The sequence below is a fragment of the Anser anser genome (assembly GCF_964211835.1).
Source record: "Anser anser genome assembly, chromosome: 3".
NCBI lineage: Eukaryota > Metazoa > Chordata > Aves > Anseriformes > Anatidae > Anser > Anser anser.
Genome location: NC_139722.1, coordinates 79,805,749 through 79,829,987, shown reverse-complemented (window position 1 = coordinate 79,829,987; position 24,239 = coordinate 79,805,749). Strand labels below are relative to the sequence as shown.

Here is a 24,239-nt window from a genome sequence, read left to right as displayed (position 1 = left end):
CTGCCAAAAAATCTAGTAACTGTGGAATACCGTTTTCTATATTTACATCAAAATGTAAGGCTGTAGAAACCTTAACTGAGATGTTTACCCCTTGTCAAAGCCTGAATGTGCAGCTGTTGGGAAGCTTTAATGTTGAAAGCATTTGGCCTCTGATTATCACTCTCAATACACAAACACGCACAAATTAATATTGTTATGGTCTGTAAAATCCTGTTCCATTTGCCCATTAAGGTTCCAAGTTTTATTTTAACACTAGAAGTAGGAGACAATCCATGCAGGTAGAATGCCGGAGGTGGGGAAGGAGGGGAGGAAAGTAGGTGGTGAGCAGGTCTGTTACTTCATTGCTATTTAAAACATGGAATTATAGCATTAACCATTATAGCATTAACCATAAATTGGAGGAAGTTTCTGGAGATCGTCCAGTCCAATTCCATGTTTAAAGCTAACTTTACAGGTAGGTTCTGCACAGCCTGTTCAGAACCTTTTCCCTCTAGCTTCTGACCAAGGATGGAAAATTCACAAACTCTCTGGCAACCTGCTCCTGTGTTTGATTCTCCTCAGTGAGGGGCTGCATCTTATGACCGTGGCATCTTGTCCTTTCTCTCTGTATCTTGGAGAAGAGTCTGGCTCTGCCTTCTCTGTAACCCTCCATCAGGAAGTGGGGTGCTGCAATTAGAGAGAGTTTGTCCCCAGCCTGTGCTGTTTCATGGGTTTCTCTGTCTCAGGTGCAGTTCTATGCTGGCCTTCATGAGGCTTTTGTCAGTCCATTTTCTTAGGTTGTCAAAGTCCCTCAGAAATGCAGCTTTAGTGTATAATAATTTAATAGTAAATAATATTTTTTGTTGCTACAATTATTTTTAAATGGAATTTGAACACTTCCTAGGAGATTCGTGTTTCATTATGCTTTTTTATTCTTCATTCACTTTTATGCAAAAGAACATCAGAATTACTTTGGAATAGATGAAAATCTTGGACCTGTAGCAGTCAGCATCCGGAGGGAAAAGGTTGAAGATGCTAAGGAAAAAGAAGGATCTCAGTTCAACTATCGGATAGTTTTCAGGACAAGTGAGGTAATATTCTTTCAGTAATTCTGCAAAGGAATTGGAATGTTAACTTAGAATACTGGTTGTTTGTCTGGGGATAGGTTGCTAACTTGGAAAATAAATCTGTTAATGGGAAAGGGATGTTTGCCTGGAACAAAATTTTGCTCTTCCCTGCTATGTAAATTTTTTTTTTCTTTTTGAACAGGCATCCAAGAGGAGGTAAGTTGGCTGAAATTACATATCTCCAAGACTTAAACATAGGAACAGATAATAAGAACTAAACTGAAGATAAGTTTTGATCAAGCTGCTAGATGTTATGGTTCTAATTGTAGGAATAGAAGATTAAGAAAAGAAATGTACGGAAAATGAGAGGGGAAAAATATGAAAGCTTATACTACAACTTAAGTGTACTTTTTTGTATTCTGTTTCAGACTACTTTCTTAGAAGCTTTCTTCTCAGATAAATGTTTTTATACACTTTATATTTGTGGAAGGAATATTTCAAGTCCCTGCAGAAGGGAAATGGAGAAGTGCCAAAGTCTTCCCCCTGGTAACCAATGATAGGATGCAAGGGAATGGCACAAAGCTGCACTAAGGTGTTTCAGACTTAGATATTAGGAAAAATTTCCTTATCTTAACGGTGGTCAAACACTGGAACAGGCTTCCTAGCAAGGTGGTTGATGCCCCATGCCTGTCAGTGTTCAAGAGGTGTTTGGATAATGCCCTCATCAATATGCTTTAACTTTTGCTTAGCCCTGAAGCGGTCAGGCAGTTGTACTCAATCTTTGTAGGTCTCTTCCAACTAATTTTTTTATTCTACTCTATTAATATGTTAATAAGACAATTATTTTTATTTATCTGGCAGAATAGCTTTTGTGGTTGTTGTAGAACGGCATTTCTCTTCATTTTTATTTCAAGCCAATTAGTGTCTGTTGCAAAAGTAATTTCTTGTTTATGACAGCAACTAGATTTGATTTGTATAAAAATACACAATGACACAATGTTAACTGTCCTTAGGACTGTTGCTTTTTATTGCTATTAGAACACAGGGAAGTGTTCCTGATGCCTCTTAGTTCATGTGCTTTTACAAACAGATGTAGAAAGATTTTTTAGGCTAGGTTTTTCCTTCATTGCCATAAAAAAGAGGCCTCTCTGTGTGAGGAGAGTGGTGATTTAGCTGACTCACTACTAAGAAACATCCCTTTTTGCAAAATCCAATGGCGATAAAGCAGAGTGGTTTAAAAAACAGGTAGTTAAGGTAAATGAAGGTGCCATTAGTTGTAGCTTTCCTCACCTGTCCAACCTCACATTCAACTACTGTGTTTTCTAGGGTAGTATGGCATTAAAATTAATAATTTTTAGTTTTTCTGCTGTTTTGAAATTTTTTCTTTTTTTGAAAAAAAATCTTAGGAATTGGAATAAGTTAATAAGATCATCAATGAATTTCTTTAAACAAAAAACTTAGAAACACAGAGTCATCGAGGTTCGAAAAAGACCTCAAGATCACCAAGTCCAACCATCAACCTGACCTACTGAGTCCCATCACTAAAGTGTGTCCCTTAGTGCCACATCTTCATGTATCTTAGATATCTCCAGAGATCCCGTTTCAATGCTTAATCAACTTCTTTGTAAAGGAATTCTTCCTAATATCCAGTATAAACCCACACGGGTGCAACTTGAGATTGTTTCCTCATGTCCTATCGCTTGTCACCTAAGAAAAGAGACTGACGCCCTCCTTGCTAGAGCCTTCTTTCTGTTAGTTGTAGACAGTGATGTGGTCTCCCCCTCAGCCTCCTTTTCTTTAGACTGAATGACCTTAGTCACTCTTCATAAGTCTGTTTTTCTAATCCCTTCACCGACTTCATTGCTTTTCTCTGCACACACTCAAACAATTCTATTTTCTTGTAGTGGAAGGCCCAAAACTGAACACAGTATTTGAGGTGTGGTCTCGCCAGTGTCACATACAAAAAGACAATCACTTCCTTAGTCCTGTTGGCCACAAATATGTCACTGAGACAATAAGAGCCTGCTTACTTTTTAAAAGTCATTTTGTAATCTTTTTTACTGGTTTAAAAAATTGAAAATATGGATGTCTTTCTTCCTACTCTTTCTTCAGTGCTTTTTATAAAACCTGAATATCTTTAAGTCTTTGTAGTATTAGAATTAAAAATGTTTTATACCTTTATTGCAGCTTACTACGCTTAGAGGAGCAATTTTAGAAGATGCTATACCATCCACTGCAAGGCATGGCACAGCAAGAGGTCTGCCTCTCAAAGAGGTACTAGAATATGTAATACCAGAACTGAGCATTCAGTGCCTGAGGCAGGCTTCCAACTCACCCAAAGTACCTGAACAGCTGCTTAAATTGGATGAACAAGGGGTATGTAGAATATGACTTTTATTTAAGGAATAATTATTTTTTTCATTTTTTGGGAGGGGGGAATCTTAAATATTATGAAGGTAATATTGAAAAACATGGATCTCTAATGCAAATTAATCACTTTCTTGATTTTGCCATTATTTACTCAGAGTGTGTTTTTATAGACAAAATGAGATTTGAATTTCTAAGCAAATTGTTTTTTAAATATATTGCAGCTTAAGAAAAATGATTAAGACTATAGTGATTCTCTTTATACCTGTGAGTGGGAGAAAGATTATGACTAAACTTTTAATAGTCCACAGTCTTTTTTGTCCTTTACTATGTACAAATGTTGAATGCAAATGAAAACACATCTAATATATTTTATTAATACTGCTTCCAGGTAAGGTGGAAAAAGGATATGATGTATTAAGTCTCCGCATCTAAATCTCTGCATTTTTGTGTTGTGTTTTTTTTTAAACACTAATTTTCTGATTAACTTGCAGTAGTTTTAGTAGAATAGAATGCTTCTGGGTTCAGACAACTGAAATTGTGATTGAGACTATGTAATGAATTAACTGCACCAGCAATGAAATATTTATATGCTTTAAATTTGGAGAGAAAAATGATAAAGTTTATTGGGTTTGATAAAGTGAATCTGCTTCATTAAAAACTAATAAGTAAATTCAAAGCTTCTGAATAATTTGGAAGGACAGGTTTATGAAGGCTTTTAGTTCAATTTTAGAAACCATGCTTTATGTTCGTTTAAAGTAAAGATTGCATTTTCAATGCAAAAGTCAATATCTGTCTGTTGAAGTTGAAGCAGCTGATGAATACAGTTGATTATAATGGTGATATAACTATTTTTTTTAATGCTTATTTAGTTTCAAATGTAGCGATTGTGTGAAACGTATTGGTGTCTACCAGAATTGTCTTCTCCTGTGACTGTAACAATTGCTTAAAACAAAGCAGAGGTAGACAGAGGAAGAGAATTTCTTTTTTTGGGGGTGGAATATTAAGCTAGTTTTGTATGTATGTTTTACTACTTTTGTTCACTGGAGAACTTTTAATTGGAAATTAATTTTGTCCAATGTCCTCATTTTTTCCTGTGTTTTTCAGTGTTTCTTGTAAAACAATAAAAGGAAATCATTAGCATTCTCCTCTGAATATAAGAGTTCCTAATTTCCTGTTGCTCTCTGTCTTTCGTGTCTGAGCTCCATAGTAAGTTTAGGTTCATGTAATAAATAATAATTACTACTTAGAGGGGTTGGATGTTCTAGGCAGCGTAGAGTACATCTTTATTTGACCTCAGTGGAATATTTCCCAAAACTCATTAAGCATTTCCCCAAAATTGGAAATGGAGATTGTCCACTGAACCAACCAATATATTTTTAATCATTAACTCTTAAAACTCTTAAAAAAAAACTCTTAATTTTGAGAAACAGCAGTACATAGCACTGAATTTTATTCTGTGTGCTCGGTTCTGAAGAATTCAAACTTGTTATGAAATGGGCTGTCACCAAGCAAAATGTAGTATTAATATATCTTACTGCTTATTGTGAGATAATTACTTGAATATAGAGAGAAAGCTGTGCATAGAAGTGGCATGAGATCCATTTATGTTTTTAATCCTCTTATGTACTTCATGCCTTCAGTTTTTTAATCAACCAAATATAAAAAGAGTTACGCGTGGTAGCCGAAAGTGACAAGTGGCTGAAATGTCATGAATTTAAAAATATGAATTGTGATCTAGAGGATTAATACTATTACCAGAATAACCATTTTCAATAAAACTGTATTAAATATTTGCATAGCTCTTCAGCAAACTGAAAACTGTTTCAGTTCTGTGAAACATGTAGAGAAAGAAATGAGTAGTTCTCAGTGAAATCTATTGTGAGTTGTGGAAGAAACATGTGGCTAAAACTCTGTCCCTAAAATGACAGTAGAAAATAGATGGACATTGGATGGTTGACCTAATTTGAGAATGTAAGTAATTCCAAGTTATTCTGGTATATGATGATCAGCATTAGGTTTGACTCTAAATTTACAGGAAAAGTCAACAATTTATCTACAATATAGACAGGATTTTTTCTCCAATTCCCCCCCCCAGATTCCCCTCCATATTTCTGCTAATGGTTTATTGTATATGGTTTTTGATGGTTTTGTTTGTTTTTTTCACATCCCTTTGGGAATGCTTGCTTTTCTCTAGAGCAAAGTTTACAAAAAGCGCAAAGAAAATAGGAACTTTGAATGCAGGGATATTTAGTTGCTATTGAGGTTCCTTGCCAGAAAAACTCTGAAGTCTTCACATGTTGTAAGTCATCAATTTGTTGTTGTTACACAATAAAGAATCTATACTGTACAAGAAGACAAGATGCCAGGATTCAGTAGTAAGTAATTCTGACTAAACATGGTCAGTTTGAGTCTGGAGGGACTTCTATGCACACTTAATACAAGTTATATACCCCAGTAGCTAAATTAGACATTTTCTGATGTCTAATATTTGTAATTTAGAAATCATTAAATCAGAACCGTGTCTGAAATTCTTTACTTAGACCTGTATAAGCATGCAATGCCATTCTGTAATTGGCAACTTTGTTTTAAATATTCTGACATTTTTCACATCAGTTAATGGCCCATATAAGATGCTCCCAAACCTCATGTACGTACAGCTTTCTTAGGCATTGACTTTCTAAAGGTACCTTGATTTCTGTTTCTGCAAAGCCCCATTGATTCTGAGCTGAGTCACTTTGCTTAAGTCTGTATATTTTGTGGACGTGAGTGCTCCTAGCACACAGTCGGAGGTTCAGATTATTGCAAGTGTGCTTGCACCTGCTGTCTTGTTTAGGAATAGTAGTGTTGGTAGAATCAACTTTGTACATAATTGTTGAGCGTTTGCAATACTTGTCCATGAAGTGAAAACGCAGGATTAATTCCTTCATGGGCTGGGCAGTATCACATCTTTACTGTCTCCTAGTACAGTGTGTTAACCAGGAAATGCTAGGTTGTTTGGTGAATAGAGGTATACTTCACTTCTGTTTAGAATTATACTGATACTTAAGATCTAATTCAAGAATCACTCATCTCCTTGGAAAGACTGAAGAAGCGTGACTGTCTGTTTCTGAATGGAGTATTTTGCCTAAGTGGTTCTCTAACTTGCCTTTCATTCATACTGTTAGTTGTTGCCGCTGTTGTTGATGGCTGTTAGCGCTTAACTTCTCCATTCCTCTGTTCTTGTGCAAAGTCAAGGAAATTAACTTAAATTCCCTGTGGTTTAAGTTAAGCTATTTGACACTGAGCTGGGGTAGAGGTGGCAATGTGCTTACAATCATTTTAATTTTCTGCTGGAAGTGTTAAGTAACAGTGCTGTTTCCTATAACCTGAAGTTTATAAGAGCAGTTTTTCCAGCTTCCTCCACAAAGTGTTCATGCTAGTTTTACACTGAATAAATAGTTTCCAGTGTGTGATTTGGAACATTTTATTAGATACCTAACTCTCCCCAGGCACTGTTTCAATATGGGGATCAGACAAGGAAACATTTCAGATGACTACTGTATATGCCAATCAAAACGAAATGACAAGAGCAAGCTGGGAGCAACCCAGCCCTTTCCCTGAGGTTAGGGGTCTGACTCAGGCACCTCTAGTGATTCTGTCTGTGGCCTTCAAAAAAGCTTCGTTAATTTGGACATCTTAGGGATTTTTTATATGTTGGTAGTGCATGAAGGTAAATAATTAAACCAACAATGTTGCCATTAAACCTTTAATTTCATTAGAGACATTGAAAAGGAACTTTAAAAAGCTGTAGCATCTTGAAGACACAAAAGAATAGGTTAGAAAAATCATAGTAAAGCTCTTACTCCTCCAGGAATGTTGAGGATTTGGATAGTGATTTTAGTTTGTTTGTTTTAATTGATGCTTGGCAACTGCCTTATTTATACTCAGCTCTCCACTTCAAGTGGAGAAATGCAGCATTTATTGAAGTAGGAAGATTAAAGATTATTTGAGGTTTGGAATTATATCTTTGACGCTTTTTTCTTTCATTTATGTATATTTTCTTGATTCAGTCTTTGTGTTCTAGTCTTACAAATTTTCCTAGAAATTGCTGTGATAAAACATCAGTGCAGTAGCATGTCTGTGAATTGGAGTTTTACAATATACTTAACACAGCTGACCATGTTACATATGACTAACGTGAAGCAAACTGTTCTTGTCACCTTTGATCTGATAGGAATTATATTTATACAGTCTTCCACATTTTAGACACTAATCCTAAAGTTTGATTAAGAGAAGTCTGTACAGCTGGAAAGTTGAGTAGCATGTATATAGACAAATGTGTTAAGGGAATCTGGTGTGACTGATGGTCTCTGTCAGTTTGTGAAGCTCTAATAGTTGTCAGTTAAGAATAACAGGGCTAATACATTCACGTGGTGGTTCCCAGTTTGTCATCTTAAGTACGCAAAAAAGCTAAGAAAACAAGACAATGCTCTGATTGAGAAATAATCATGTCTTTTTATATTAATATCCTAGAGTTGAGAGTCTAGTTTGTTTAAGAAAATTCTTAACTGAAATCAGATTTCTAGATTGAAGTATGCTGTACTTTGGACAGCTTGTGTTTACATCTTAAAACCTTTGAAAATAGGGAATAATACTTTTACAACGGACTGTTTTATGGGGTGGACAAAAGATTTATTGAACAATAAAACAAATTATTGTTTGGAGACTCTGTTTTTACAATGTCTTGTGAGAAGCAGGTTTTCTGAATGGCTGCCGTTATGTAATTAGAAAGTTTACAGAGCGGGAAGTTCACATACAGGGATCGCTTTGGATCAATTTTTAAAGGTAGAAATAAAGGAAAATAAACTCACCTTGTTTTAATCTGAGAGAGAACACAAGTTCACAAAAATTACCAGTTAAATTCCTCATACTATAACATGCAGTAGAGATTGTGCTTCTGTAGATAACTAAGTCAAAAGTCTTCAAGTACTGTCTTTAGCTATTTGGATAATGTCAATCCAGTTTTCTTTCAAGATTTGTATATGTTGCGGGCGTTTGTTTGTTTTTCATGGTGACTTCATTTCCCAAATCAGAACACTTAAGTTTTCATTTTTCAATATTTTCTGCCATACATCATTAACAGTGTCAATATTTTTTATTTATTCTAGTATTGATTTCCTTTGCATCTGTAATATTTCCTTTCTTTTTTTCTTTTTTATTCCAGCTGAGTTTTCAACACAAGATTGGTATCCTTTACTGCAAAGCAGGCCAAAGCACAGAGGAAGAAATGTATAACAATGAGATGGCAGGACCAGCTTTTGAGGAGTTCCTTGATCTGCTGGGCCAAAGAGTACGGCTAAAAGGGTTTAGTAAATACAGGGCTCAGCTAGATAACAAAAGTAAGTTACGTTTCTGACCTATGGTAGAAATTACAATTCTCCATTTGATCTTTTGCAAATCCTGTTTTGTGTTTTCATTGTCTTGACCTTGGGTTTTGATTAGTAATGTTATGTGGTAATTAAGGAAGATGAACATGTATCATGCCTTGTCTGAAAGGTTATTTACTTCCTTTGTGATATTAGTAGAACTGAAAATTAAAGCAACTTATGTAATTTGCTTGTACTTAGTTAAGATGATATTAACTATGTGATTTTTGATGTATTTGAGAATTTCACAGCTACATTTTAACATCTTATTCTTACAATGGCAAAATAAAAGACAAGTAATTTGAAATCCGGAGTCAGGAAAAGGGAACATTTTACTTATTTTACCTAAACTTCTTTGCTTCTGTTTAACCAACATATATGTTGAGGTTTATATTTGAGTTGCAATCAAGTTTTCTCAGTTTTCTTTTCTCACGCATGCACACATTCAAGTTTTATCACATAGACAACTTTTCCAATGCATGCACAGTAAGCATGTTAACCTTCTGTAACTGATAAATATTCATCTACCTTACCAATGTATTATTACTATCCACTTCCTCAGGTCTCTCAGTTTCCCTAAGTAATACGGTTCAGCAGTGCAATAATGTGATTTATTTGTACAAACTGTTTTTTTTGTTTTGTTGTTTTTTTGTAGCAAAAATAAGAACTGATATAATGCTGTTAACAAAGTCAACATGTTGACACATCTTTATTAGCATTGCTGTTTGTTGCCTTTAAATTCAACTTAACTCATTTTTTTTAACTTAATGTGGTTTTAACGGGATTTTGACAACTGATCACTGTCTGTTGTGACCTACGGATATCTAGATGTTCATCTACTTTTGTAACATGCGATTTTTTTATATCCTTATTTTTTTACGGTTACTTGTCTATTACATCTGGAATTTTTTACCTACTGTAGGTGGCTTGTGGTTAAAAAAAAAAAAAAAAAAGATTTTTGTTAGCCAAGTAGATTTTTTTAAGCTATTAAATCCTGTTACTTGTGTGCATTTTCTACCTGTCCTTATAATCAAATGGAAAAGTTGCCTGAACTGTTAAAGGTAAGCTGCCAAGAAGGAAGGTTAGAGAGAAATACCTAAAGAAAATTAAGGGAAGATCTTTTCTTATAAGGGATCTTTTTGCCTTTCAGAGAGTCACAGAGATTTAGAAATAGATAAGTTCCAAGCTTCTCTGTTCTTCCTGCAACCTATTCACCTGATCTAATCTGGTTATTAGGGATCTCTTGCATGTTTTTGCTGCTTAGTCATCAGTCTTCATTTAACTGGAATACATCTGGATTTTTTTCTTTTTTGAAATAGTACACTTGACCACCAACCGGTGTTGTAGTCATAGAAGGATTATCCTTCTGTTATTAAACTGATACTGGCTAGGATGGGTTTCACCTCTCCTGTATGCATTAGAAGAGAGACCGAATTCATATTAGAAACTTCTGGAAATGTCCAGTGTGTGTAGCTTGTGGTTAGTGGCCAGCCAATAAACTGTCCATAGGGCACTCTCCAGTGGCAAATGAGATACTCAGAGTTGGTGGAAAACTTCATGATTTGCAATGAAGGGAGACAAGCTTTGCAACTCGAAAATTGTCATGTTCTCCATCTCTAGTAATGGTGGGAAATGGTGAAAAAAATAAACGTAATCCTATGACAAACTGTTCTAGTTTATGACTTACAAGGTGGGAAAGCTGCAATTCTGTAACAATGCCAACCAGCTTGAGCACTACATTTGATTTTATTAAAGTTTTTGCCTCTTTGCTTAAATCCATACTTGTTTCACTTTAATAAATTCAGGCTTGATAGAGACTATTGCATCCTATTTGAGTAAAGAATAAAAATTCACTTTTCAAAATAATATGTAGAAATATTAACACGCTGCAGATGTCAGACTTGTGGGATGGGTTGACAAATAGGGATGAAAAATTCAAAAGGGCAAAAGGTGTGTGGTTTTGCTTTTTCACCTAGAGCATGACCAAATATCACCTACTAATTTTGACATGTGAAAATATACTGATCTGTCAATAAATTTGCTGTGCTTCAGTATGAACAAATTTTATTGATTGGCACTGCCTACATACCATTCAGTAACATAATTTTAATATTCTACTAATGCTGTATTCTGTTAATGATATTGGCCTATCATAATTTGTTTGCACAGTTTGCAACAAGCAGTATGGAATTAAGAGAGTTCACAAATGTAGTCTTCAGTTTTATATTAAATATAAAATACTGACTTAATTATCATCTTTTTTTTTTGTTTTATACTCCTTTTTTAATATAAAGGCACAGCAAGTGTTACAGTGTGTCATAATTATAATTGGAGAATACATTGATCTGACTGCCTGAAGGTTCAGAATAGTGCAATAATTTCATCTCTAGTAGCCACACTTTTGGTAGGCATAATGTTTCTGTAATATTTCTTGCTCAGTTTTGTAGGGCTTGCATTTATTAAGTTTTTCTGTTCACAAATGCTTGACTTGCTGTGTGTTGTGTTGTGTTTTTGTTTTGATTTGGTTTTGCTTGTCTGATTATTTAATATTTTTATAAGTGATCCGTTCTTTATGGAATGTAGAATTTGGAATGTTGTGGTGGGCCAACCCTGGCTGGTCTGTAAGCCCCCAACCAGTTGCCCACTCACTTGTTCCCCAGTTGGATGAGGGCGAGAATTGGAAAGGCAAAAGTAAGGAAAGACTCGTGGGCTGACATAAAGACAGTTTAATAAGTTATGGGGTGGCGGAATTCACAAAAAACCTCAACCAATCCAAGAAGAAAAGCACCCAAGTGATGCACAGGCAGTCACTTGCACTTCCCAACAGCACACTGCTGCCCAGCCAGTCTCCGAGGAACACCTGCCTTGGGAAAACAACCCCCACTCCAGTTTTACTGTAGAACGTGACATTATAGGGTATTGAATGTCTTCTCAATTTTTTGAGCCAGCTGTTCCAGCTGTGTCCCCTCAGAAACTCTTGCTTACACCTAGCCTACTCCCAGGGTGAGGGGGTAGACAGAGTGAGAAACAGAGAAGGGCTTGATGCTGTGCAAGCACAGTTCAGCAATAGCTAACATTGATGTGTTATCAACACTGTTTTGGTCACATATAGAAAAAGCACCATATGGACTCCTATGAAGAAAATTAACTCCATCCTGTCTAGATCCAGAACAGATGTGAAAAAAAATGGAATATTAACTATAAACTCTTCTCTGCCCATATTTAGTGCATTTTTAATATCATCCAATTCTGAATTCTTCGATCAAAGAATCAGAAAATTTGAGGAAACTTAACTGATTTCATTACTATATAATTTGTGTATTATATATTTTAAAGTGTATCAGTCAACTAGAAATGAGGAATTAAAATACTATTATTGGAACATTACAAATGAGAATATTAATGTTCAGTCTTTAATTATGTTACTTCAAGCCTGTAAAGAGAGAAGTAAACTGAAAGAAACTGAAGAAATGTTACAATTTTATTTATATACAATTAAGACAAATATTGGTGTTTCACTTTCATTTAGTAAACAGTGGTTTTCTGAAAAAAAGGCTGAAATGCTTCATATGAACATGAATTTATTTTAAAAAGTTAGCTGATTTTTCTCAAACTTTTTGAAGTAAAACTAGTATTCAGAAAAGAACAAGGTGCAAAAAAATGAGTGTAACAGTATGACAGGTATAACATTTTTTCTAAAATGTTAGCAAAGAAATGTTAGTAGTAGCAACCATTCTGTAAATTCAGAGAGTCTTAGTAGGTGTTCCCTAAAACATCTGTTGAGTTAGAAAATTTTATCTTGCATAATGTAAAGGACTAAATTTCAAACAAAAAACTTGCTAGCTCATTTCCAAATTCAACATGCTAGAACATGTACTAGATCAAGTACTCCGCTAAGTAGGATGTTGTATAAGAAAAACATGGATCTAAAGGTAAATCTACCTTTCTGAATTGCTATTTAAAGGGACTTTTGTGCAATAGCTGTTCAAGATACTTTGACTTTATTTAACATCTAATTGTAAAATAAAAAAATTCAGGGACTAGGGTTGCCAAGATCAATGTAGTTTAGGCAGATATTTATATTTTATAAAATAGATTTCCTCCTTCTGTGTCTTTAGAACTCTTTCTGAATGGCATGGAAAAGTTATAATGGAATTAATTTCAACAAGGATTTTAAAATAGAGGAGTGCAGTAATAGCTGCTTTTTTAGCAACATTTAAATATGCTCCCTATTTGTTATGAAACTATAATTCATACGCATGAATATTAATGAATTAATTTTAAGTTGTACAAACATAACTGATGAGGTCAATTGTAATATGAACATATTCAAAATTATAAACACACCTAAATATTTTCAAATTTAGGGCTGTAGGTATGCACTACAGTTACTATTGAATTTTGCACCTAAGTGTATGCTTATGTACTTTGAAAAGGAGAGCTAACACAGCCAGACAGTTTCTTTTTGGAATACTGTTGCTATTAAAAATAAATAAATAAATGAACACTGTAAAAGAGTGCTGCAGGATGCTTTTTGCTGTGGAAGATATAAAATTATACACAAGAAATCAGCGAACATAAAAAGGGAAGAAAAACTGATAACTGCCTTGATGTAATACCTTGCTCCTAACCTCCTGCTTTGAAGTTAATTATTCTTACCTAAATAATCCAGACATATCAAAGAAAGTGGATAAAAAAAAAGATTATGGTAAACATTCTGAAATGAGAATTGCATTACTAAACTTCCAAAATAAAAGGTAATATCATAGATGAAGTGTGTTTTAACAATTTATGAAAGATCTCAAAATTCCCAATAAAATTATTTTTGCCTTATACTACAATGTATAATGTACATATTTTATGTTTTTGAAATGTCTGATCTTCATTATGTGTTTTATTGTGAGATTTGAAGTAGCACTGTGTCAGTATTTTATTTTTGGTGAAATATGAGATTAGTCAATAGTCTTTATTGACATTTAAAATAATGAATATATGTGTGTGTATATATATATACACATTATATAAAAATATACTTAAGTAGCTAAATGTTTGTTCATTTATTTTTATTTCCATGAGATATTAAGACCTAGCAGTACTTGCCAATATATTCAAAATAAGGTCATCTCATAGACAGCTGTCTCTGGGCAACTTCTTGCTGGATCCATCAATGTCATACATGAAATTAAAGAGATCTTTAGCTGTTTTGTTCTGTTGAAAAAAAAAAGTTTAAAATTCCATTAATAGATTTAAATCATAGCATGCAAAGAGCATTGTCCTAAAAAGTAATATGAATGTTCTATTTTACTGACCGTCCTATGATTAAATTCATTTTCAGCTGATTCAACAGGAACTCATTCCCTCTATACTACTTATAAAGATTATGAGTTAATGTTTCATGTATCAACAATGCTTCCATACATGCCCAATAACAGGCAACAGGTATGTTATTTAACTTTTCCATTTTCAATATAATTTTACTTTAGAGGTGTTTGAGTTTTTAAGTAATACTGCTTTTAAGCTGTATGTTTTTTTATGCGATATTTGCTTTTTTTTTTTCAAAATCATGTAATACATTAGAAAAATCAAAGGATTTTTATAATACGTATTTATAATTCATTACGTTACTTCTATACCCTCCATTTCATGGTGGTATTCCTCAGCATAATTTCCCCATGGTCAATCAATTATTCTCAAGTTGGGTGGGATTTACACCCTATGTATGTTTTAAACATTGGATGGAATAAAGCTTGAAAATAAGCTTATGGTTAAAATACGTATGCAATAAGATTTTTAAATGATTATACTAAATGTTACTGATCTTGAAATTTTTTGTTAATGTATCAGCTTAATAATAAATGGCTAGGTGTATCCTTCAATGTGTCTGCTTGTGAAGACAGAAAACTGCAGCGTGCTTAACTTTATTCATGGAGAATTCTTTGCTTATGTGGTAATTCAGAATATCATTAAAGCATTAAGGATGGCTAAAAAATAGCACAGCAACCAAAGTGTGCACCAGTAAGGTTATTCTGTCTTGTCTGTCTGAGATGTGTGACCAAATTAAAAAGTACAAGCACATTTGGTATAATATATCAATGTTAACACTTAACTTCAGAAACTTTCTGTGCTTCCACTCTGCGTTTTTCTAGCCCTGCAGATTAAAAAAAACAACCACAAAAAAACTGTTGGTTTTATTTGAATATTATCTCGTTGCAGTGCGAGATATAAAGGCTTCAGTCATTTTGGAGTGTTGTCATGAAATAAACATGCTATCTTATGTTCTTTGTGAAAGCATACAAAAGTTGTGGTTAGTGTTTGTTAAACCATATGATTTGCATCTTTTGTATCAGTAGATCTCATGAGAAGAAAGACGTGTCAAGGCAGCGACAAAAAGATGAAATTATTAAAATTCTTAATGTAGGATAAATGAAAATTGAAATGGAAGAAAGTAGTATATAACATTAATATATTTTAAGTAGTCAGTGCATAATGTTTTGACCTTACCAGAAGAACTGTTTCTTGGGAACAGTTAAGACAACTGTGAACTTTATTCCATTACAGTTAAGTTTTAGATGCAGTTTAAAGAAATTAAATTAGGAATAAAAATTCAAAAAATTCTTCACCATGTGAATAATATGAATATTTAGACAAATCACATCTTAGAATGTGTAGCTTTTAGAGGACAGAATGTTTGGCTATATCACATCCTCAACTGTGCCAGTAGCTAGTGATCAATATGTTGGATTGTCATCACTAACTTGAGATTGCTCCACTTCTCTGAACTTATGCTTTATTACTGTACAGGATTAATTTAGTAAGCTCTCTCTGTAATCACTCATAATGGTTTAACTCTTATTTTAAGTTTATGCTTTAATTTGATTTGCACACAAGAATACTTCGCTTTTACACATTTGTAAAATAGTTCTGATTTTCCTAAGATACTGTATGTCTTTAATAACTTGAAGGCTGAGGATCATACCATGGAAGGAAATACCATGGTAGAGTCCAAAAACATTGATATATTTCAAATAACTAGTTTTAATTTATATATTTATTTGCAAAAGACTTTACAAGTTAGCAAGGCACCAGTGCAGAACTTGTTGCAGTCGTAGAAAACTGAATTGTTGGTCTTTGACTGGAGATCACATGTAAATAGGAAAATTTATACACTTATTATGATATAATACACTGAATGAGCTTGCCTTGAAAGGGAATAATGCGTATTTTCATAGTTTATCACAGGCACTGACAGTAAATATGACCTTACTTGGATTTTATTACTTTCATCGTTGTCTTTCATGACTTGCCCTTGTTTGTGAGAATGGGATATCCTCTTGACACTATTTCACTAATTTTCATAATTGTTTGTTGTCAGCCTCACTGCTGTGTTGCTCAGCCACCCCCTATTGCTGTCCTTTCACTTCTTCCTTTGCTTTCCTTTCATTTTCATCGTTTCCTTACATGTCCTTTATAGACAGGTGCCAATTCTCGTATATAGGAAAATCTTCCAATTTTAACTTCATGGTTTCCCCCAGCAACAAATGTTCCTTTCCACAGTGTTTTAGTAAGCACTCATCATTGTCACTTTAACAGGTTCAATATTTAGTAGAAGCATCATGTTGTTATTCGTCGCTTTCTTGGGATCAAAATAATGTGGTAGTTTTCCAGGTTCAAGTAGTATACCTATCCGAAGACCCCCCCACATTATTTTTAGGTGTTGGGATCTAGTGGTATTTGTACAGCATGGACACTGTCTTAATGAAGTGGACAAGTGCACCCAAATAACCAGGATTTAGCCAGCCTTAATGTTCAAAAAGGATGTATAATCACTGTTAAATTTTCTTATATTACAGTATAGTTCTAAAATGCATACTGGAATGTGAAATCTATCAACTATGTTATTTTTCACAAGCTAGAATAAATTGGATTAGGTCTCTGTCCTTGAGCCGTTTTAGATGCTGAAGACCCCAGTTGCGGTTGCATCAGTTGTGCTCCACACAGAGACACACTTACAGGTGCTATGGAATGTGAATGTTGTTTGTCTCTTCAGAATTTGTCTAACTACGTAGCCAAGTAAGGGGAAATTAGGGACTATGATAATTTTCCTTTTGAATTCTATTAGCAATGAAGACCCCCATTCAATAGTTAGTTTTTGTTAGCGTATTGTGTATGTACTAGCAATGAGGTTATTGCGCCCTATACATATGTCCTTTGATTGATAATGACTGGACAAGATACTGAATCACTCACTCTTAATCATCTAGAAATAAGACCTTCAATGAACAGGCACTGAGCTTTTCTTAGATTCCACATGCCTGTGAGCCAAAACCAGGCCACACCAGAACTGTTTGTTGCTTCTTCCAGGACATAACTACGCCCTGCTTGGTCACTGATCAGGACATCCCTCTAGTTTTAGAGCCAGCAGGAGATCCAAAAAGCAAGGTAATTTTTACTTTGGCTGCAACATAGGCTTGGAACTTCCAAGTCAGCTGTTCCTTCCCTAGGATAGAAAAGACTACCAGCCCTGGTGTGGCCATTTCCTTTTCCTTTCCTGGCCTTTTCTTCAAGTCATAGTTCAAGGCTTTCTCCTTTAAACTTTACCTTTGCAAATTCCCTTTCCAAATGATTCCTTTGCAAATTTCCCACTTACACATTTGTAGTCTGCTTCTGTACACATGGTTAGACCTAATTAATCCACATCAATTCAAATAATCAATTTTCACTTGGTTTGATGAAAACTTAAATGAAACACATGCAAGAATGAAACAAACTTTTTGAATTTAACCTACTGCTAAAATGTTTAAGATAACCATATGTTTGGTTATGTGGGTTATACGAGACTCGGTTTCACCAGACTTGAGCAGTATCATTTGATTGTTTCTGGTTTTGGTACAGTTTAATAACAGATATTGAAATTAGAACTTTTTAAAGCCACTTATTTTAGAAATGTGCTAAAATAAGTTTGAAATTTTTTTTAGTTCACTCTTAACATTTCTTCATTTATTTGAATGAAGAATGTCTTTTTCACTGCTATAACAACAAGAATTCCTTGTTTTGCAATTGGACAAGGTAAATAATATTCCACTCAAGTGGGTAGGTACTTATGGCTGTGCATCACCCATAAATGTGCTGTTTTGTGACAGTAAATACTTTTCTTCAGAGATGCATATCTGAAAATTAAGAATTGAGTATTGTAGTTAAAATCTCAAAGTTAATTATTATTTGGTGTAACTAATTTTAATCTAATGGATTCTGCTTTTCTAACGTATTTTCCTTACTGGACTCCCCTCTTGTATTCTAAGTAAAATTTCACTGGTTTCCTGTTGACTGCCTATCATACTTGGCTGGTTCTTTTTCAAATTCTGCTGTGCCAATTTATATTGATACTGGAATGATGATACTGGAGTGTTTGATATCTCCTTACTGTAAGTAATCCTCCATAATCTGTGAACCCCGTTGAGAGTTTCTCTTGTGCTCTGCATTGGCATGAGAATCTCTAGAGTATGTTAGAAAGGCAGAGGGAGGGAACCAACCTGAGCAGACCTCAAAATGGGAGAGGAAGGGGAAACTGAGAACCTGAGGGGGGAGAAAAAAAAGGATGTGGAAGTTGGGAGGAAAATATAGGTTATAGAATAGAAAGTAGAGAAGGGTTTCTTAAGTCTTTTTGCTTAGTTCCAGTTTCCAACAATTCCTCTTTCATTTTCAGTATGCTATCCTTAACTCACATTTTCCAGGGAAGTATGTGTTCCTTCCTTCTTATCCATTCACCACCTTATTCTTTCCTATTCCTTTATCCTATCCAGAGCACTTCTTTCCATCTTCCTGATCACCCTGGTTTTTCTCTTCCCTTTCCAGTTCTTTGCATTATGATTCTCTGTGCACAGACGTATGACTGTGCTTTGCCTTTGCATTGTGTAAGTTCACTGACCACCTATGCATGACAGTTGTTTATAATAATGTTACATGAATTTTATTTTAAAATGTTGAAGAAGTCACTAAGATCTCAGCAAGCTTGGTAAGGTTCTTAAAAATGACTTGACTTTCTATTTACCATTTTTGTGCCTTTTAAAGGTTTAAGCTCTTGAAACAGTAGTTTAGATGTGGGATATGAGCACTGCCATCATTTTGTAAAGGATATTTTGTTAGTACAAATTCAAACATTTCTAAAACTTATCTCTTACTATGTGACTGCTATTCTTGTTTGAGCAACCTATGGTGGCCAGCAGAACCTCTTAGAGTTCTACAAAAGCAGAAAGTATTCTTGAAAACAGCAATTGTCTTGAGAAATAAATGTAATTTTAAACAGGAGAGAGCTTTCTAGTCTTTGTAACATTGCTCAATAGGAAGGTATAGGCAAAGGCATGAAACACTTTCTATAGTGAGAAGAAAGTAAAGGGATTTATTTACATAAAACAAAAAAAAAGGAGAAATGAATCACCTTTTACCTTGTAATTGGAAAGTGTCTTACAGATTTAACTGATGTAAATTCCAACCTGTGAGATAATAATAACCTCTTACACGTGAGCTTATGCTTCACTACTGTGATCCAACTAGCTCTAATTAAAGTGTAGAGCTCGTATTCACTAGCTCTAGTTAAAGTGTACCTGATGCACTTGTTTCTGTGATCAATTCCACATAATTTATAGAGCAATTTGTCCACAAGAGGATGTACATTTTAACGTGCTCAAATAGCCAGTTACTTTGATTTTAATCTTTAAAATCTGAAAAAAATGACCAAGTCACATGACAGAATAACACCAAATACTTTCTGTTCTAATGTGTGTTAGTTCTATCAGAAGTCTTTTTTAAAATAATACAGATATGCTAGTGCTTTAAGATTGTGGCTTTGGCCCTTCTCACTACCTTTAGAATACCATCCTCTATTATTCAGGAAATGTAATGAAACGCTTACGGGTCTTAGGCTTTAGCATATGCAGCTTAGCTTTTTCTGTTGGTTGCTGATATACTGACTTTTAATGGAACTGAGAAAATTAAAACAAACTTTTTTTTTGGAAAGATTGTATTCTGTAAAACGAGCTTGATGTAGAATTTTTCCGTGCTCCTTTAGTTAAAGGATTTCTTGCATCCTTTTTAGTTAAATTAGAGCTCAGGTAGAACTTGAAGTGTCTGTATGCTATTAGTTGACAGTGAAAGGCCCTTGTCAGACTTTAGGTAGGTATTTACATCCTAGTAGTTGCTAGACTACTTGTTTACGTCTAGTAATACAAATAGATGTTTTATAAGCAAGGTTATTTAAAAATAATAATAATAATAAGTGTGTAAAATATTTGAGAGATATGGTATACTTTAATGAGGAAAGTGAATGTCATTTTACTGTAGGTTTTTTTTGGTGGTGACGTGGTCCCTTATTGCTGAATATGTTTTGTAGGTTTTAAGTTTTAGACTGTAATAATGGTTTAGTAGTTTAAATTATTCATTTAAGTGTATTTTGAGGATTAAAAAGTAAACTACTATCAGAGTTTTTAAATCAATAAGTGAGTTTCAAATAGCTATTGTTTCTCCATGAGTATTTGTCTCAGCTCTGTTTCTCAAGTATGCAATTGTTTAAAGTTTGTGATAAGTGTTCATCGTAATCTATTTTTAAAAAAAAAGTTGAGATTGTAAGGATCATCACGATAAGAATGATTAATAAAAATGCAACAGGGGAAAGGAGTTTATTGAGAAAGAAAAGCAGTATTATATTTTTCATATAGAAGCAGATATTACCCTGTAAAAAGGGAACCAATGTGCAGTTTTCTGAATAATAAGAAATGTCCAGTGATGTAACATTTTTATTACAATTGTAATGCAAGAGAAATCTTTTATTCTGTTCTCATAGAGTAAAAGAGAAATGAGCTGAAGTTATACAGAGCTGATGTGGGGATGTGGGAAAATTCATTAGCGTTTTTGTAAACTTTGCCTTTTTTCTTTTTTTCCATTTAGCCTAATACCCTTTATTGGTAAATATCCAGGATATGATTAATTGAAAGTTATTTCAGAAAAAATTAAGAACACTTATTTTGTTTTTGCTAGAATGAAAACATTGTGATTTATTGAATTTTTTTTATAACTAATTTTTCAATGCATGTTTCTTGTCTAGCTGCTAAGGAAAAGGCATATAGGAAATGACATAGTTACCATTGTCTTCCAAGAGCCAGGAGCGCTTCCCTTTACTCCAAAAAATATTCGTTCCCACTTTCAACATGTATTTGTCATTGTCAAAGTGCATAATCCTTGTACTGAAAATGTGTGCTATAGGTGAGTAGAACCTTATAACTATTTGAGTTTGCTATTAAGAATGCAATGGAACTGCTTTTTCTAACAGTTTTGTACTTTCTAGAGATATGATGTATACAATTTTAAAATTTCTGCTTCATTTTCTATGAGTTTAAAACCCCAATGTTTTATTATATTTTATATTATAAATATATTATATTATAATATATTATATATATTTTTCTATTACTAAATTATATCTGTCTGTCATCCCAAATGCGAATGCATTTCAGTCAATCTAGTAGTAGTTGTACATAGTTTGCATGGTATTTTGAAATCCTGTTACAGATAAAATACATTACATAGATATCAATTGCAGGTATAACTGAGTGTCAGTGAGAAAAAATATTTCCATTTTCTTTTACATCTTGCTGTGAACTGTCCCTATAAAGAATTGGAAGTATTATGAAATTTTATAAATTTAAAATAGGCACCTTTAAAGTAGTGCAAAATGCTCCCGTTATAGACATGTTTTGCACTGATACTTTTTTGTCTGTATTTACACCTTATCTTTGCAAGATGTGTAAGTATTGAAATAAATTGTTTGTATTCATATTTTTTATAGTTCTAATGAAGCCTGAAAATGATGGGTGGATTTAAATATTTTTTAAAAATTTTGCATCTCATTTATATCTTGCAAAGAATGTTTAAACTTATTCCACTAATCAAAAGAGACACTGACACCCTAAGATGTCAGCCTTGATATTCTGTGTTTGTATGATATATTCACAATGTCCTTTATACACTTAAAAGAAAAAAGCCATTTTTAAAACAGATGATCCAATGAGTTTTATTTGATGTATCTAAAATATCTGAAAACTGACATGTTAAAACTAAACTTATCTGTGTAACTGGGCTGCACGGGTCACTGCTTATTTTCTGAACTTTTTTTTTTAAGGGTTTAACCATTGCATTTTCTTCATCTTTCTAGTGTTGGTGTTTCAAGATCAAAAGATGTACCTCCATTTGGTCCACCCATTCCCAAAGGAGTAACTTTCCCCAAGTCAGCAGTCTTTAGGGACTTTCTTTTAGCCAAAGTTATTAATGCTGAAAATGCAGCACATAAGTCGGAAAAATTTCGAGCCATGGCCACAAGGACACGTCAAGAATACTTGAAAGATCTGGCAGAAAACTTTGTTACCACAGCTACCGTGGATACTTCAGCAAAGTTTAGCTTCATTACTTTAGGTGCAAAAAAAAAGGAAAAAGTGAAACCAAGGAAAGATGCACATTTATTCAGTGTTGGAGCAATTATGTGGAATGTGATCGCACGAGATTTTGGCCAGTCTGCTGACATTGAATGTCTCCTTGGAATCTCCAATGAATTTATCATGTTGATTGAAAAGGAATCAAAAAATGTTGTGTTTAACTGCTCCTGCAGAGATGTTATTGGATGGACGTCTGGATTAATGAGCATCAAAATATTTTATGAAAGAGGAGAATGTATTCTTCTGTCTGCAGCAGATAATTGTACTGAAGACATCAGGGAAATTGTTCAAAGACTCGAAGTAAGTACACTTTATAAATTGGAATCTCAAAAAGTTTATGAAGAATTGTCTACATCTCCTTTGAGATACAATTTAAAAATGTCATCTGTTTGTACTTCAGTACTGTTTTTAGTCTTCAGAGAGCATTAAAAACAGTAATCCTCATGCAGTATATGAGAAGTTATCAACCCATTTTTCAGGGATGAGAAAATGAATACCAATAATTCGATAGACTTGTCCGAGGCTATGGATGGTTTCAATATTGAAATCAGGATTGAAAGACTAAGCTTTTCGTTTTCTCTTGCTGTAGCCTTTCTCATTTCAAACCTTTGTAGGTGGAAACATATCTTTATTTAAAAATACACAAAACCTTAATGTGTAAAATATATTCACTCTGACTTTTTATTAAAAAAAAATGTGAATTTTAGAAAAAAATGCCACAAGTGGTTCTGCTGATTTGTTTTGTCTACGCTGAGTAACTGCAGAAAGTGAAGAAAACTAGACCAATTAATAACAGTTTTTACAGCTGACTGGATAAAGATTTTCAGACACTTGTGACCATGTTAGCACACCTGTCCTGTAACTAACTATTCCAGTCAGTACAAATGAACTGACAGGAGCTCTAAAGTAAAACTGCTGATGCATCTACATCATGTGGTTATGCTTTTCCCTTTGATTTTGATTTAAGTGATGTAGATCATGTTGGTTTTGTTTATATTAGAGAAACTTGTTCTGAATGGAAATCATTATGCTTACCACTTTCACACTGGATAGCAGATGATGCTGCAGAGCCTCTGTAGTTCTACATCCACTTCTAGCACAGTGCAGTATCCTGCTCTAGTCTTTCTCTTCCAAAGTACTATTAACCATCAATGGATGAATGTCTAGACTCCTTTCCTCACTGTTATATTATTATTTTAATTGGGGTCTTCAGCTTCGCTTTCCTTGCACGGATTATTATAGGATATTCTTCTTCAGAAGAATAGCCTATGCTTAGTTCACTTCTATTACGTATTGCTAAATAGACAATAAAAATTTCCACCTACTTAATACAGGTGGAACAAAGGTTCAAATTTCTAGTGAAAACTTCTGCTGTCAGCAGCGATGACAATCATTTTTTGAAGACCTCCAGGTCTGGCAACTCAGCAACTTCCCTGGGCAGCCTGTTCCAATACTTCACATCCCTTTCAGTGAATAAAGTTTTCCTAACAAACAACCACCACCAACAAAAAAACCTTTTTTCCTAAAAGTTAGTAATTTTTTAAAGTTGAATGCTCCTTATCTACATTTTGATATAGTAGCTCAGAGGTGACTGTAACAACCGCTCAAAAGTATTTAAAACTCTGATGCCACAATTCAGATGTATACTTTAAAACCCTTTTAAATGACTCAAGAATACAGCTGACTTTTATCCAGATGAATAGGATACCTCTGTGAATATCTAGATTAAGCAAAGATGTGAAAAGCTGCAGACTGATCTTGGTTTGAACCAAAAGAATAAGTTCTGGAGTAGAAAAAGCTGGGACTTACCGTTCTAGAGTCTGATCTGTACTGGGGAAGGAAAATCTGGTGATATAAAGTAGAGAGGAGGAGAAGTAAACTATAAATGAACTTGTCTGGCTGGGTTTTAAGACAGAAAAGGCAATGGATCTGAGCTT

At 34.0% G+C, this 24,239-nt stretch overlaps 1 protein-coding gene across 5 annotated transcripts in view; it reads left to right on the top strand.

The window, feature by feature from the left end:
* The window catches only part of SIPA1L2 (signal induced proliferation associated 1 like 2), a 138,703-nt gene that overhangs the window by 61,513 nt on the left and 52,951 nt on the right, over positions 1–24,239 (top strand). For all 5 annotated transcript variants that reach the window (XM_083829588.1, XM_083829591.1, XM_083829589.1 and 2 more), the window contains exons 4-9: positions 937–1,070; positions 3,234–3,422; positions 8,620–8,794; positions 14,157–14,260; positions 20,919–21,076; positions 22,026–22,602. In XM_083829588.1, coding sequence (XP_083685714.1) covers positions 937–1,070; positions 3,234–3,422; positions 8,620–8,794; positions 14,157–14,260; positions 20,919–21,076; positions 22,026–22,602 — 1,337 coding nt within the window. The remainder of the gene's footprint in view (positions 1–936; positions 1,071–3,233; positions 3,423–8,619; positions 8,795–14,156; positions 14,261–20,918; positions 21,077–22,025; positions 22,603–24,239) is intronic.